Source organism: Anomaloglossus baeobatrachus, chromosome 6, assembly GCF_048569485.1.
Source record: "Anomaloglossus baeobatrachus isolate aAnoBae1 chromosome 6, aAnoBae1.hap1, whole genome shotgun sequence".
Taxonomy (NCBI): Eukaryota; Metazoa; Chordata; class Amphibia; order Anura; family Aromobatidae; genus Anomaloglossus; species Anomaloglossus baeobatrachus.
This window is the reverse complement of record NC_134358.1, coordinates 15701026-15719062: the sequence shown is the minus strand read 5'-3', so window position 1 is coordinate 15719062 and position 18037 is coordinate 15701026. Positions and strand designations below refer to the sequence as shown.

At 47.4% G+C, this 18037-nt stretch overlaps 1 protein-coding gene across 1 annotated transcript in view; it reads right to left on the bottom strand.

Annotated features, from left to right (window-relative positions):
• The window catches only part of WDR97 (WD repeat domain 97), a 126009-nt gene that overhangs the window by 15483 nt on the left and 92489 nt on the right, over positions 1–18037 (bottom strand). Inside the window, exons 16-20 of the mRNA XM_075315986.1 lie at positions 16392–16550; positions 14114–14230; positions 10562–10816; positions 8311–8358; positions 1522–1719 (exon numbers count right to left, since the gene is read on the bottom strand). Of these exons, the coding sequence (XP_075172101.1) occupies positions 1522–1719; positions 8311–8358; positions 10562–10816; positions 14114–14230; positions 16392–16550 (777 nt within the window). The remainder of the gene's footprint in view (positions 1–1521; positions 1720–8310; positions 8359–10561; positions 10817–14113; positions 14231–16391; positions 16551–18037) is intronic.

Sequence of the window (18037 nt, the reverse complement as noted above, 5' to 3'; positions counted from 1 at the left end):
GAGTCCGGCCGCCATTTCTTTAAAGCCAGCACCACCGACCGTTTCTGGATGTTGCCTACCTCATAGCGCCCGCAGCGAGCATCCGGGACACCTGCCACACCACCAGCACCGTCGCCGTGCTCCACCACCGCCCCTGCCTCCTGTTATCCTGCTCCACTACCGCTGCCGCTGGGAGCTGAAGCTTTAGAGAAACTCTTCAGACAGACAGGAGACATGATAACTCAATAACGCCTTACAAAATGATATGTCCTAGCCAGATACCAGTTACATTTCCTAAATATTTTCTTTGGGAACGTGATGAAGGTCTGCATATGTCTCAACCTGTTCTAGCGCACCGCGGGGATACATACAACAGCTAGTAGAAGCCAGGTAGTGAAGCTGTGTTTGGTCTTCAAGCATAAAGGGGGGCAGCCTGCTCGGATGGCACCAGAACTGCATTCCTATGACCTTCCATTGAGAAGGTATTGACTATCATAGGTTTTTGGAGTTTTCAGCTACCAGACACAAGGGGAGGGAAACTAGGACCAACTCAGGGTGGGAAAAGGAGTGACTGACCAAGTGGTTGTTTGCTAGTGCAAGGTGGTGGTCGAAGGTTGTCTTTTGAGAGGAGGAACCAGGAATCCCCTGGTATCACACACCCCCTCCATGTGGTTTCCATCACCAAGGCCTATCAACCAACGGTAACGGACTTCATCTGCTTATACCTCTTGTATCATCACCTGTATCTGCATATCTGACCACAGTTTGTATTTCCTTTGTGTATCTAGTGTTTTGTCTAGTGTGCCCTTAAGGCGATAAAATATCCAATTTACCGTGGGCTGTTCTTTTATCTCAGTCCACAAATTCTCGCGTCCGTGTGCTCGGTTACTTACATGCTACTGGGCTGTTTCTGGCCCGACATCATCTCGCTACAGACCAGGCTTATATCTAATGAGGAACTGGTGGCGATCTTACCAACAGGCAGGTCTTGTTTTCTCTGGGTCTAGTGAACGGGGCCCCTGAGCCTGTCAGGGTTGTGAGCGAGGATAATGCCACGCCGAAGGTGGATCACCCTCTCTTCCTTCCCATGCCTACCTGTGGCCATGTGGACATGGGGTGCCAAAATGACCTTACGTATCCCCAGGGGGTGGGAACGTCACTTGTTGGCGGAAGTGACAAGACCGTATCTCGTGACTCCGACGTTTTAGAGACGTCAGGGCCAGGACTGTGCGGTGCGGTTCATCACACCTGGCTTTTGGTAAATAATGTGGTGTAATGTGTCATGCATTGTTCTGTATCTGAGGTTGGATTTACTGACATTCAAGACGTTCTAAGGACCAGATGGGTTTGTCTTATGTCCTGTATGTAAAGCCCCAAAGATCAAATCCTACTTAGAGGAGTACGTAAAAAAGCCTCCATCTTATAAATCAAGCCTTATAACTAGAAGCAAATAAAAACTGCATTCCTGTAACCACCTCTGTACAAAGGAAACGGGGCCCCATAATAAGAACACCACTGGCACCACACCACGGGCTCTGTCACCTCGGGGAGAACAAGGGAGAACCAGCTCTGATCCTGAAACTGCAAAATGAATGGTGGGATCTGTGGAAGCTCTGACGTCTCCGGGCTGTCCACAGAAAGCTCATCATCCGGGAGGATTGTAGATGTGGAGCACGCCTGGTCTGCAGGAGGACTCGGTGCAGGAGATCGTGGAGGAGGCTGTACGGGGATGACGGGCTCCTGAAAAATTTGACAAAGTCCTAAGGAATTAGTAAAGGTGATGGAGAACATCCATGAATATTACAAAAGTCAGGAAGAACAAAACCATACAACTCAGCTACTCAACACAAGGGAAGAAAAGTGGCAAATGGACTGGTTTCCAGCTAAATTCCAGTCAGTGTCATTACAGTGGGGGAAATAAGTATTTGATCCCTTGCTGATTTTGTAAGTTTGCCCACTGACAAAGACATGAACAGTCGATAATTTTAAGGGTAGGATAATTTTAACAGTCAGAGATAGAATATCAACATGGCTCCATCCATTGTCCTATTGATGCGGTGAAGTAGACCTGTGCCCTTATCAGAGACACACCCCAAAACTTAATGTTTCCACTTCCATGCTTGACAGTGGGGATGGTGTTCTTTGGGTCCTAGGCAGCATTTCTCTTCCTCCAAACACAGCGAGTTAAGTTAAGGCCAAAGAGCTCAATTTTTGTCTCATCTGACCACAGCACCTTCTCCCAATCACTCATCCAGGTGTCATCCAGGTGTCATTGGCAAACAGACGGGCCGGATGCACACATGGGCTTCTTCAGACAGGCCGGCTGCACATGGGCCTTTTTCAGATGGCTAGCTGTACATGGGCCTTCTTCAGACAGGCCGGCTGCACATGGTCCTTTTTCAGATGGCCAGCTGCACATGGTCCTTCTTCAGACAGGCCGGCTGCACATGGGCCTTTTTCAGATTGCTAGCTGCACATGGTCCTTCTTCAGACAGGCCGGCTGCACATGGGCCTTCTTCAGATGTGCCGGCTGCACATGTGCATTCTTCAGATGGTCCATCTGCACGTGGGCCTTCTTCAGACGGGCTTGGCTGCACATGGGCCTTCTTCAGACAGGCCGGCTGCACATGGGCCTTCTTCAGACAGGCCTGATTCACATTGGCCTTCTTCAGACAGGCCGGCTGCCCATGGGCCTTCTTCAGATGAGCCGGCTGCACATGGATCTTCTTCAGACAGGCCGGCTGCCCATGGGCCTTCTTCAGACAGGCCGGCTGCCCATGGGCCTTCTTCAGACAGGCCTGCTTCACATTGGCTTTCTTCAGACAGGCCGGCTGCACATGGGCCTTCTTCAGACAGGCCTGCTTCACATTGGCCTTCTTCAGACAGGCCGGCTGCACATGGGCCTTCTTCAGACAGGCCTGCTTCACATTGGCCTTCTTCAGACAGGCCGGCTGCACATGGGCCTTCTTCAGACAGGCCTGCTTCACATTGGCCTTCTTCAGACAGGCCGGCTGCACATGGGCCTTCTTCAGGCTGGCCGGCTGCCCATGGGCCTTCTTCAGACGGGCCGGCTGCCCATGGGCCTTCTTCAGACGGGCCGGATGCACATGGGCTTTCTTCAGACGAGCCGGCTGCACATGGGCCTTCTTGAATAGTGGCACTTTGCGGCCACTGCAGGATTTTAAGCCATTACGGCGTAATGTGTTACCGATGGTTTTCTTGGCGACAGTGGTCCCAGCTGCCTTGAGATCATTAACATGTTCCCCCGTGTAGTTTTAGGCTGATCACTCACCTTCCTCATGATCCTGGAGACCCCACGAGGTGAGATTTTGCATGGAGCCCCAAGTCGGTGTTGATTGACACTCATTCTGTATATCCATTTTCTTACTATTGCACCAGCAGTTTCTCCTTCTCACCCAGCGTCTTACTTTTGGTTTTGTAGCCCATTCCAGCCTTGTGCAGGTCTATGGTCTTCTCCAGTCCAGCCTTGTGCAGGTCTATGGTCTTCTCCATTCCAGCCTTGTGCAGGTCTATGGTCTTCTCCATTCCAGCCTTGTGCAGGTCTATGGTCTTCTCCATTCCAGCCTTGTGCAGGTCTATGGACTTCTCCATTCCAGCCTTGTGCAGGTCTATGGACTTCTCCATTCAAGCCTTGTGCAGGTCTATGGTCTTCTCCATTCCAGCCTTGTGCAGGTCTATGGTCTTCTCCATTCCAGCCTTGTGCAGGTCTATGGTCTTCTCCATTCCAGCCTTGTGCAGGTCTATAGTCTTCTCCATTCCAGCCTTGTGCAGGTCTATGGTCTTCTCCATTCCAGCCTTGTGCAGGCCTATGATCTTCTCCATTCCAGCCTTGTGCAGGTCTATGGTCTTCTCCATTCCAGCCTTGTGCAGGTCTATGGTCTTCTTCATTCCAGCCTTGTGCAGGTCTATGGTCTTCTCCATTCCAGCCTTGTGCAGGTCTATGGTCTTCTCCATTCCAGCCTTGTGCAGGCCTATGATCTTCTCCATTCCAGCCTTGTGCAGGTCTATGGTCTTGTCCCTGACATCCTTAGAAAGCTCTTTGGTCGCCCATGTTGTAGAGGTTAGAGTCTGACTGATTAATGGAGTCTGTGGACAGGAGTCTTTATACAGGGGACAATGTAAGAGCCGTCTGTAATGCAGGGAACGAGGGGATTAGGAGTGGCCAAGTGTCTGTAGGAGCCAGAACTCTTAATGGTTGGTAGGGGTCAAATACTTATTTCTCTCTGCAACATGCAAATAAATTTATATAATTTATACAATGTGATTTTTAGGATTTTATTTTGGATATTTTATCTTTCACTGTTAAAATTAACCGACCCTTAACCCCTTCACCCCCGGCCACTAAAACACCCTAATGACCGGGCCATTTTTTGCAATTCTGACCAGTGTCACTTTGACAGGTTATAACTCTGGGACGCTTCAACGGATCCTGGCGATTCTGAGATTGTTTTTTCGTGACATATTGTACTTCATGTCAGTGGTAAATTTAGGCCGATATTTTTTGCGTTTATTTGTGAAAATTTAGGAAATTTGGCGAAAATTTTGAAAATTTCGCAATTTTCAAACTTTGAAAATTTATGCCCATAAATCTGAGAAATATGTCACACAAAATAGTTACTAAATAACATTTCCCACTTGTCTACTTTACATCAGCGCAATTTTCGAAACAATTTTTTTTTTCGTTAGGAAGTTAGAAGGGGTCAAAGTTCATCAGCAATTTCTCATTTTTCCAACAAAATTTAGAAAATAATTTTTTTTAGGGACCACATCACATTTGAGGTGACTTTGAGAGACCGAGGTGACAGAAAATACCCAAAAGTGACCCCATTCTAAAAACTGCACCCCTCACTCTGCTCAAAACCACATCCAAAAAGTTTATTAACCCTTTAGGTGCTTCACAGGAACCAAAGCAATGTGGAAGGAAAAAATGAAAATTTTACTTTTTAACACAAAAATGTTACTTTAGCCATAAAATTTTCATTTTCACAAGGGAGAAAAGAGAAAGTGCACCCTACAATTTATTGTGCATTTTCTCCTGAGTACGCCGATACCCCATATGTGGTAAAAATCAAATTGTTTGGGTGCACGGCAGAGCTCGGAAGGGAAGGAGCGCCATTTGAATTTTTGAACGCAAAATTAGCTGCACTCATTAGCGGACGCCATGTCGGGTTTGAAGACCCCCTGAGGTGCCTAAACAATGGAGCTCCCCCACAAGTGACCCCATTTTGGAAACTAGAGCCCTCAAATATTTTTTCTAGATGTTTGATGAGCACTTTGAACACCTGGGGGCTTCACAGAAGTTTATAACGTTGAGCCGTGAAAAGAAAAAAAAATTTTTTTACCACAAAACTGTTGCTTCAACTAGGTAGCTTTTTTTTTCACAAGGGTATTGGGAAAAAATGCAACATAAAATATATCGTCCATTTTCTCCTGAGTACGCAGATACCTCATATGTGGTGGAAATCAAATGTTTGGACACACGGCAGTGCTCGGAATGCAAGGAGCGCCATTTGAATTTTTGAACGCAAAATTAGCTGCACTAATTAGCGGACGCCATGTCGGGTTTGAAGACCCCCTGAGGTGCCTAAACAATGGAGCTCCCCCACAAGTGACCCCATTTTGGAAACTAGAGCCCTCAAATATTTTTTCTAGATGTTTGATGAGCACTTTGAACACCTGGGGGCTTCACAGAAGTTTATAACGTTGAGCCGTGAAAAGAAAAAAAATTTTTTTTACCACAAAACTGTTGCTTCAACTAGGTAGCTTTTTTTTTCACAAGGGTATTGGGAAAAAATGCAACATAAAATGTATTGTCCATTTTCTCCTGAGTACGCAGATACCTCATATGTGGTGGAAATCAAATGTTTGGACACACGGCAGTGCTCGGAAGGCAAGAAGCGCCATTTAAATGCAAAATTAGCTGCACTCATTAGCGGACGCCATGTCAGGTTTGAAGACCCCCTGAGGTGCCTAAACAATGGAGCTCCCCCACAAGTGACCCCATTTTGGAAACTAGAGCCCTCAAATAATTTTTCTAGATGTTTGGTGAGCACTTTGAACACCTGGGGGCTTCACAGAAGTTTATAGCGTTGAGCCGTGAAAAGAAAAAAAAATTTTTTTACCACAAAACGGTTGCTTCAATTAGGTAGCTTTTTTTTTCACAAGGGTAACAGGAAAAAATGCACCATAAAATGTATTGTGCATTTTCTCCTGAGTACGCAGATACATCATATGTGGTGGAAAGTAATTGTTTGGGCGCATGGCGGGGCTCAGAAGAGAAGGAGCGCCATTTGACTTTTCAAACGCACAGACGCAGTGCACTGATCGGCCGCTGCAGGACGCACGGTCGGATGCGATAAAAAAAGCGTCGGGGATACGTAAAAAAAAAAGTCACGCCAAAAATTGACCATGGATGCAGATACGTTATGTGCATCCCTGATCAGCGCTCGGCGGGACGCACAGACGGATGCCATACAAAAATTGTCGCGAATACGGAAAAAAGTCACGCCAAAAATTGAGCAGGGATGCCGATCCGTTATCTGCATCCCTGATCAGCGCTCGGCGGGACGCACGGACGGATGCGATACAAAAAGCGTCGCGAATACGGAAAAAAGTCACGCCAAAAATTGAGCAGGGATGCCGATCCGTTATCTGCATCCCTGATCAGCGCTCGGCGGGACGCACGGTCGGACGCGATACAAAAAGCGTCGCGAATACGGAAAAAAGTCACGCCAAAAATTGAGCAGGGATGCCGATCCGTTATCTGCATCCCTGATCAGCGCTCGGCGGGACGCACGGACGGACGCGATACAAAAAGCGTCGCGAATACGGAAAAAAGTCATGCCAAAAACTGACCACGGATGCAGATCCGTTATCTGCATCCCTGATCAGCGCTTGGCGGGACGCACGGACAGATGAAGTGTAAAAATGGACAGGATACAAGAAAAAAAAAAAAAAAAAAGTTATACTCACAGTACCAAGAGGATCACTGACCAGAAGAGTTGCAGAGGAACAAGAAGGCAGTGAGATAGACAGCTTTACACCAGCAGCAGGCAGGACGTTGGACAGATCAGCAGAAGGACCCAGCGATGGAGGCAGATGTGATCGGGCCAGTGAAGACCTCGGACGACCCGTGAAGGCAGGTAAGAGGACGTCGGGGGGGGGGGGGGCAGGGGGGGGATGGGGAGTGGGGGGGGGCAGAGGGGGGGCAGATGGGGGGGGTTAGAGGGAGAGCAGAGGGGGCGGAGAAGCAAAGGCAGAAGGAAGGAACCTTGGAAGCAGAATAGAGATGACAGAGGAGGCAGGCAGATCGCGTGGGGAGCAGATCGGGATGCCGGGGGGCAGATCGGGGCGTAGGGGGGCAGATCGGGGCGTAGGGGGGCAGATCTGGGGGGGGCACGGGCAGGGGCCTTCACGGGAGCGCGCAGGGGCCTTCACGGGAGCGCGCAGGGGCCATCGCCGGAGCGCAATACTTACCTTTGGAGCTGGCGCGGTGACAGCAGAGGCGGCGTCTGCGGCGGCAGCAGCGGTGGCGTGGTACCAAAAGTACCAGCCACTCCACGCTGCAGCCATGTTGGGGGAGGGTCCCCAGAGCAGCACAGGCCTGGGGAGGGCGGCCACCGGCAGATCAGACCGCCCCACTGCACACTGATTGGAGCGATTGCGCGTCATAGCACGATCGCTCCAATCAGTGCTGCAGGGGCTGGGGGCGGCATGTTTGAGGTCCACCTATGATATGCTGCAGCAGCTGCGGCATCTCATAGCTGGATCTCATAGGATCGCACTAATTCGGGCGTTATTTTTGCCGAAATTAGTGCGATCGATGTGGTTGGCGGTTCAGATTTGAACAGCCAATCACATCGATCGTCGATAGGGGGTGGCGATGCCGCCCCCCCTGGGGTCAAGCAAAGGTCCCCTGCTGTAAGAAACAGCAGGGGACATCATTTGAAAGCCGTTGCTATGGCCACGGCAATCAAATGAAGTTTAGGCCGTAAAATTACGTCCCTGGTCGTTAAGTCACGTTAAAATAGGACGTAATTTTACGGCCCGCGGTCGTGAAGGGGTTAAAATTATAGACTGTTCATGTCTTTGTCAGTGGGCAAATGTACAAAACCAGCAAGGGATCCAATACTTATTTCCTTCACTGTATCTCCATGAGAAACTCAAGGTCTACAATATGAAATTACCCTGTATCATATTTCTTCTGTGACTGTTGGGGGCTCTGTCTGCGCTCAGAGGGGGTAACAAAACACAATTTCCTCCGTGACCCTGAGAGAGACTCCCTGGAGGTCTCCCCCAACACCATCCTACCTTTGTTTGGATCGGATGTGGCCTTGGAATCCGGGACAGCCTTGTTTTCTAAAAGAGAAAGAAATGGTCTCCTGTCACATAGTGACTAAAGAAAGTCCGACGTATGGCAAAACACACAACAAAACAAGGGGTACACCGGAGACACTATAACAACGGCGGGCCCTAGCACTAGTGAGGGGGAAGATGGGACACCTCGTGCACTCACCTGCAGCCCTACCCTGCACTCCTAGCCAGTCCCTATACAGATTACGCACCTGACGTTGAACAGGATACCCTGGCAGACCCTGTAAGAACCCTGGCTAGTGAGCTGGAAGGTGACTAGCCACACCGCTGCACTAATACAACATCAGTGAAAGGAAAGACAAACAGGGAATAACAACAAACAGGTAGGGTCATGGGGACTGTCTACGGGGGAAGCTGATGGCTTGATGACACCACACTACAGAGGCAGAATCATGGGGACCATCTACAGGATAAGCTAATGGTTTCATGACAACACACCACAAAGGCAGAGGTGTCATGGGGATAGTCTATGGGGGAAGCTGATGGGTTGGTGACACCGCACCATAGAAGCAGATAAAAAAGGGAAAGTCTATTGTGGGAAACGTCTATGGTGAGATGTTAGGATCCCAGCATAACGCCCACACCACAGTGAAAGAGTCATGGGGCCATTTACAAGAGGAGGTGATGGGTTGATGACACAGCACTACAAAGGCAGAGTCATAGGGACATTTCTACGGGGAAAGCTGATGGGTTTGTGATACCACACCACAAAGGTAGTTATGGGGGCCTCCATGGTCGGATGTCAGGATCCCAGTATGTTCCCACACCAATATTTGTAGAGTTATGGAGAACATCTATGGTGAAAATGTGATGGTTTCCTCATTCATGTGAACATCACATCAGTCTCTGCCACAGAAAGTAAAGTAATCTACCCCAAAGGGTTCACGCCCCTGGTATAAGGGGTGTTACGTCACCACTGGAGTCCACCCCAGCGACTTCTGCTCCGATCGCCAGGCGACGCCGTGTTCCTGCCGTGGATGGTGCTGGTGATGGGAGAGGAGTCGATGCCAGCGGCATCGGTGGGCGCAGGCTCCGCTCATCCACTAGGCTGGGTTTCCCTGGAGCTTGCAGTACTACTGGCTGACTGTAGGTGGTGTGTGTCTTCCAGCTTGAAGTTGCCAGCATTCACCTGCAGCCAATGGGAAGACACCACACCCTTCTTATTCCCCCTCCTGTCACATGACCACTGCCAGAGATAGTTCTGTACTCCTGGCTCATGTGCTGTTTGTATTTTGATTCTTGTGTGCTGACCTTTGCTTGTTGTTTGACTACCGTCCTGCCTGCTGTTTTTGTACCTTGCTGCCCGATCTGGATTTGACCTCCGCTACTTTTTCTGATTACGTCCTTGTCTGCCGATTCTGTCCCTGTTCTGCTATTCCTGGTTTGACCCTGCCTGACTACTCTCATCGGACTGCAGCCTTCCACAGGTAGAGATCTCCAGGGCCCTGTGTAATTCCAAATCCCTGTATAGGTTTTAAAGGGTTTCAGGGGGTCCTGCTTGGCGAGTGGCTTCCCTCTAGTCTGTCCATTACATCCCACCTGAGTCTGTTGATCCAGGCAGGCGTTACAAGGGGTAAGGCACAATTGTAAGGCAATGTCCTGGAAGAGTTTTAACTACAGTATCCGTTTCAAAAAGTTAGCGACAAATGTCCCATACTGAGGTGAGGGACCAAACAGAGGGGAAAGCACCATGGCAGGGGAAACAGGACCCACGTCTTGGACAGAGTATTGGAAACAGGAACACCAGGAATAATAGACTTCTAGAACAATGAAGGACAAAGAAAGAAATCTCTCCAGTATGAAGATCTCTCTCTTGACACTAGATAGGCACTTACATGGACATGACATAGGGGTACCTGGGGTGACAATACAGGAATTTTACATTTTTGGACTAATAACCCAGACACAAACAAACCTGAAGGGAGTTGGAGAAGAGAGGAAGGAGGGAGCAGCGTAGGAGACAGCGCCATGTCCCTACCAGAAATGGGTACTGGACAGGAGTGCATGATGTCTAGACCGCTGCACAGGTTGACATATGATCTCAGGGACATGTGATGAACATGTGACTTAGGGTAGTCTGGATCATACAGACAGACGTGTCCTGCTGTGATGTACAGGATAGGTTAATCCTATGCAGCCACCTCCACACGGTACCGGAAGGCTCTACTGTCTACACTTGGATGTTTACCTGCGGCCTTGTGGTTCTCGCCTGCTTATGGTTTTCGGCAGGAGGTGACGTAAGAGGAGGTGAACTTGTCTCAGGTACAAGTGATTGCTTGTTTTTTGTAGTCATTATGGCCAGAAGGTCCTGAAGGATAGACGGTAATTCATCTATATCACCCGTCTCCTCCGCAATCGCCTCAGTTGTCTCTTCAGTCTCATCACTCTTTTTCTCCTTTTCTACCTCAGGACGTTCTCGAGCCGTCACTATAGATTGTGTATTCTAAAGAAACAAGAGTAGTAAAGGAAAAATAAGGACCCAAACTCACTATAAAGTGACCCATAATCACTGATCTGTAACCTGTAACCCACATCTACGGAACCATACCACCCACCTATAATCAAAGACGATATATTTCTACTGACCCATACCACCCACCTATAACCAATGACCCACATCTACAGACCCATACCACCCACCTATAACCAATGACCCACATCTACAGACCCATACCACCCACCTATTACCAATGACCCACATCTACAGACCCATACCACCCACCTATAACCAATGACCCACATCTACAGACCCATACCACCCACCTATAACCAATGACCCACATCTACAGACCCATACCACCCACCTATAACCAATGACCCACATCTACAGACCCATACCACCCACCTATTACCAATGACCCACATCTACAGACCCATACCACCCACCTATAACCAATGACCCACATCTACAGACCCATACCACCCACCTATAACCAATGACCCACATCTACAGACCCATACCACCCACCTATAACCAATGACCCACATCTACAGACCCATACCACCCACCTATAACCAATGACCCACATCTACAGACCCATACCACCCACCTATAACCAATGACCCACATCTACAAACCCATACCACCCACCTATAACCAATGACCCACATCTACAGACCCATACCACCCACCTATAACCAATGACCCACATCTACAGACCCATACCACCCACCTATAGTCAAAGACCTATATCTGCTGACCCATACCACCCACCTACACTGTGGAGAATTATTAGGCAAGTTGTATTTTAGAGGATTTTTTTTTATTATTGATGAACAAATATGTTCTCAATCAACTCAAAAGACTCATAAATATCAAAGCTTAATATTTTTGGCATTTAGAGTGCGGTTTTCTAGATTTGGCTTCTTAGGAGGATCTGTTTGTGCAGGTAACTATTACTGTGCAGAATTATTAGGCAACTTAATAAAAACCAAATCTATTCCCATCTCACTTGTTTATGGTCACCAGGTAAACCAATATAACTGCACAAAATTTAGAAATAAACATTTTTGACATGCAAAAACAAAACCCCAAAAAATGAGTGAACAATATAGCCACCTTTCTTTATGATGACACTCAGCAGCCGACCATCCATAGATTCTGTCATTGCTTGATCTGTTTATGATCCACATTGCGTGCAGCAGCCACCACAGCCTCCAGACACTGTTCCCAGAGGTGGACTGTTTTCCCTCCCTGTAGATCTTACATTTTATGAGGGACCACAGGTTCTCTATGGGGTTCAGATCAGGGGAACAAGGGGGCCATGTCATTATTTTTTCATCTTTTAGACCTTTACTGGCCAGCCATGCTATGGAGTAGTTGGATGCATGTGATAGAGCATTGTCCTGCATGAAAATCATGTTATTCTTGAACGATACGACTTCTTCCTTTCCTGTAGCACTGCTTGAAGAAGTTGTCTTCCAGAAGCTGGCAGTAGGTCTGGGAGTTGAGCTTCACTCCATCCTCAACCCGAAAAGGTCCAACAAGTTGATCTTTGATGATCCCAGCCCATACCAGTGCCCACCTCCACCTTGCTGGCGTCTGAGTCGGAGTGGAGCTCTCTGCCCTTTACTGATTCAGCCTCTGGCCCATCCATCTGCCCATCAAGAGTCACTCTCATTTCATCAGTCCATAAAACCTTTGAACAATCAGTCTTCAGATATTTCTTGGCCCAGTCTTGAGGTTTTATCTTATGTTTCTTGGTCAGAGGTGGTGGTTTTTCAGCCTTCCTTACCTTGGCCATGTCCCTGAGTATGGCACACCTTGTGCTTTTTGATACTCCAGTAATGTTACAGCTCTGAAATATGGCCAAACTGGTGGCAAATGGCATCTTGGCAGCTTCACGCTTGATTTTCCTCAATTCATGGGCAGTTATTTTGCGCCTTTTTTGCCCAGCACGCTTCTTGCGACCTTGTTGCTATTTGCCATGAAACGCTTGATTGTTCGGTGATCACGCTTCACAAGTTTCGCTATTTCAAGACTGCTGCATCCCTCTGCAAGACATCTCACAATATGGACTTTTCAGAGCCCATCAAATCTCTCTTCTGACCCATTTTGGCAAAGGAAAGGAAGTTGCCTAATAATTAAGCACCCGTTATATAGGGTGTTGATGTCATTACACCGCGCCCCTCCTCATTACAGAGATGCACATCACCGGAGTTACTTCATTGGTAGTTGGTTCTCAGCCTATACAGCTTGGAGTAGGACAACATGTATAACAAGTATCATGGGATCAAAATACTCATTTACGTAATAATTCTGCACACAGTGTATAATCAAAGACCTATACCTATTTACCCATACCACTGACATATGAGCAATAACCCATATCTACTGACCCATAATACTGACATATAACTACTAACCCATATCTACTGACCAACAATATAACCAAACCATGACCAATGCCCTATATCTACTGATCCATACCCCCAGCATATAACCAACGCCTCATTTCACCGGCATATAACCAATGACCCATAGCTACTGACCCATACCACCGACATGTAACCACTAATCCAAATCCCTTGACCCATACCAACAACATATAACCGATATCTACTGACACATACCACCAACCTATAACCACTAATGAAAATCTACTGACCCATACCACCAATGTATAAACAATATGTACTGACCCATACCTCTATGCTATAACCATACCACATATCTACTGACCCAAACCACCAACCTTTAACGACTAATCCAAATCTAGTGACCCATACCATCAACGTATAACCTATACTTACTGACCCATATCACCAACCTATAACTACTAACCCATAACTACTGACCCATACGACCAACGTATAACAATAATATTTATCTACTGACTCATATAAGGAACATATAACCAATGACCACAGGACGCATCCAGAGGACAGGAGTCTCCTCTATTCGTCATGTGTTATGGCTTTGGAGATGGACATCTCCAGAAGGACAGACATCTCTTCCAGGCACAGGGTTATGAAGTGGACATTTCCACCATGACTGGAGACTCCTGTGTCCGGGCTGCTTGTGGTGACATCATTGTGAGTTTTAAGGAGAAGTTTAGGAAGACAGAATAGTCCATAATGATTTTTGGCAAGTGAGGACCAAAGAGCTCACAAATATTGCGCTGATCCCATGGCAGCTCCTCCTTTTGTACAGGCGTTATCTCTCTAATGCACAGTCCCCAACACTTCACGTAATGCCGCTCTTCTACACACTCCTCATTCTCATACATCATGGACTCACTATTGGCTGCACGGGATTTCTTCTTTTTGCCAGTCTGAGGTCCTCCTCAATCTTCTTTGGCCAGAGGAGCTGGAGAAGAGCTGAGTTTGGAAGGACACCAGCGGCTAAAAATGAAGTCTAAAAAGAAGAGAGTGAAAATAATGGCTGCAGTGATAAACGATCGCTGATACCAGCCGAGTCATGGCGTCCACCCTCCCGATCTTACACCATGATTATGTAGTACGGACATATGCTGGAAAACAGAAGACAGGAACATGAAGGTGCGGGTAGGAGCCCACCTGGTAAACTTCTGTGCCCCACAACAAAGCATGAAGAGCAGAGGTCCCTGCTGGTCGTTCTTAAAGCTCTGTGTGCTGAGCGGCAATCAGAAATTCCCTATTGGGCCCTAATTCTCCATAATTTTGGTATTTTCAGAGCCATTGATCTTCACTCCACCACCATCTTTGACCCCGAAGAAGATTCAGACACTAATTTAGTTGTAGACGAAGCTGACGGAGAAGATCCTGATAATCTAGGCCATGAGACTGGGGAGCCTCACAAACTAAAACAGGTCCATCTACAGTGTAAACCCTTAGTTTCCCTCCTCTTCTTATACAGACACATCTGCAGATGTGTCTTTATAGAGAGCGGAGGGAAAAACCTGCAGATGTGTCTGTATAGAGAGTGTAGGGAAAAACCTGCAGATGTGTCTGTATAGAGAGTGTAGGGAAAAACCTGCAGGTTTTTCTCCTGTTTTCGGTCAATTAGGAACCAAGATTTCTATTTGCCAAATGCCAGAATAATGAGGGAGATAATGTTTTCAGGCATTTTTATTCCTTTCTGCACAGTGACGTTTCCTCCAGTTCATTAGTATTTTGTGGCATTGCCCTTACATTGTACGACTTGGGGGAAACGTTTTGGATCCTTCCAGAAGCTTCTCACAATAGTTGGTGGCATTTGGGCCGATTCCTCCTGACAGATCTGGTGGAGCTGAGCCATGTTTTGAGGTCGCCGCTCGCTCCGGCCTTTTCAGCTTTGCCCCCACTTTTTCCATGGACTGACATCAGGGTTTTGTGATGGCCACTCCAAAACATTGACTTTGTTCTCCTTAAGCTACTTTGTAACCAGTTTGGCAGCTTCGGGTCATTGTCCATTTGGAAGACCCATTTCTGACCAAGCTGTAAGTTCCTGGCTGATGTCTTGAGATGTTCTTCAGTATTGCCACAATCTTCTTTCCTCATGATGCCATCTATTTTGTGATGTGCACCAGTCCCTCCTGCAGCAAAACAACCCCACAACATGATGCTGCCGCCACCGTGTTTCACAGTTGGGATGGTGTTCTTAGGCTTCAAAGCTTCTCCCTTTTTGCTCCAAATGTAATGATGGTCATTATAGCCAAACTGTTCAATTTTAGTTTCACAGACCAAACGACATATCTCCAAAAATTAAGCTTTTTGTTCCTGTGTGCATCTGCAAACATTAATCTGGCTTTTTTCTGTTTCTTTTGGAGTAATGGATTCTTCCTGGCAGAGTGGTCTTTCAGCCCATGTTGATACAGGACTTGTTTCACTGTGGATTATGACACAATCTTACCAGCTTCCGCCAGCATCTTCACAAGGTCTTTTGCTTTTGTTCTTGGGTTGACCTGCACATGTCTGACCAAAGCACGTTCATCTCTGGTGCACAGAACCCGTCTCCTTGCTGAGCAGTATGATGGCTGGACATTCCCAGCTTGTCTGTACTTGTGTATAATTGTTTGTACAGATGAACGAGGCATCTTCAGGTATATGAAAATTGCACTCAAGGATGAACCAGACTTGTGCAAGTCCACAATTCTCTTCCTGAGATCTTGGCTGATTTCTTTTGACTTTCCCATGATGTTACACAAAGAAGCCGTGTGTTTCAGGTGTGCATTACAATACATCCACAGGTGTGTCTGTAATTAACTCAGATGTTGTCAATAAACCTATCAGAAGCTTCCAAAGACAAGACATCATCATATCGGTGGTCTCATATTGTTTAAAGGCACAGTACACTTAGTGTATGGAAACTTTTGACTTTGTTTTAAGGCATTTTTATTACTTTCTGCATTCTCTCTCTCATTATTCTGGCATTTGGCAAATAGAAATAATTTTGGTTCCTAATTGACCTAAAACGGGAGAAAGCTCATTCATGGGCAGAAATGTCCCCGTGTAAAGGACATTTATATGTGGAAAAAAAATCTCTCAGGAACCAAGAGGACAATGGTTTCCAGAATACAAAAAGTAGATGACAAGACGTAGACATCACAGACACTTACTTGGAAACCCCTTGAAACCAGATCCATGGAGAATCCCAGAGCTGAATCCGTGAAGAATCCACGACTGTTCTGCAGCGGAACAAATGGCCGTGTCCCCGGCTCCTGAACTCCAGAGACCCTAAGCAGCTCATCTGGATCAAAGTCATCCTGCTCAGGAATCTAGAAGAGAAGAACTGAGCTGAAGAAATGTCAAGTAAATACAGACCAAGACAACGCTGACGGACCATAGAGACCAGCAGGGTTTGACAGGTGTGAGCGAAGATGCAGACTGGACACCAGGACCAAATACTGATCAGACAAGGACTGAAAACACACCCAACGGGATCAGGCACTGATCACACACACACACACACACACACACACCGGTATCAGGCACTGGTTATACACACACTGGGAAGTGCACTGATCATACACACACCGGGACCGTGCACTGACCATACACACACCGGGACCGTGCACTGATCAGCCTAGGTATCACAATAGTAACGGAGTGACTGGGAATTGGGACTCCTAAACTGGCCATCACGCTAGGGGAGCCCCAAACTATCCCTTATCCCAGAGGTACACTTAATGGTGATGAGGTCTGGACTCCCAGTATAACCCTAACTCCTGAGAAGCCCTGGTCATATACCCCTTCACCCCCACACCGGGGTCGGGACTGGAGTGATAAATCCCCACACAAATAGACAGGCAGGGAGGAACTAAAACTTTAACTCAGAGCAGTCACCCACAGAGGTAAAGACAATACATGCACGAGGGGGGGGGGGGAGAATAAGAATAGGAAGGAAATACACAATGACAAGGGTATCTCCACAACACACCAGAATAGTATACAGCAGTAATCCAGCAGCTGAATCACCATGCACCACAACCGGTAATGCTTTCACTATATTTGCATGGAGGGACAGAATCCACCATCTATCAAAGGGTGGAGGCGGTTGTAATAGGTCTCCCTTAGCCCTTGACCCCAGCAGCAACTCACAGGCTAGCAGGAATTAACACCTGCCAGACCAATCACCACCGAGCACAAAACTGGTCAATGCCCGGCTCTAATTATGCAACACAGAAGCACTGGGGGGGGGTGTCAAACTGTGCAGTGTGAACAGAGTCCAAAGTCGCCATGACACCTGGTGCATATAGAGCAGCACACCACAAGACAGTACCTCTCCCTGTACAAAGGGCCTCAGAACCCTCAAAACTATGTTTCTCCGGATGACGGTGATAGAAAGCTCTAGCAAGGCGCTCCGCATGAATATCTGCTGCTGTGGTACCCAAAACCCCTCCTCAAGACTATAACCTTGCCAGTGCACCAAATATTGTGGAGAACAACACACGACCCAGGAATCAATAATACTGGACACTTCAAATACCAAAGACTCATCCACCAAAACCAGGGGTGGAAAGAAGGGTTAACAAACACTCAAATTTCTTTAAAAGATTTATGAAACACACTGAGTTTTATATACTGCAGGTAAAGCCAAGTGGAAGGCCAACGCGTTGATGACGGCCGTAATCCTGAACGGATCAATGAAACGAGGTCCTATCTTAAGTGAAGGTATCCTCAGCTTGATATTCTTAGTGGATAACCATAGCCAATCATTCACTCACAGGTCCGGACCAGGCACACGTCCACCATCAGAAACATG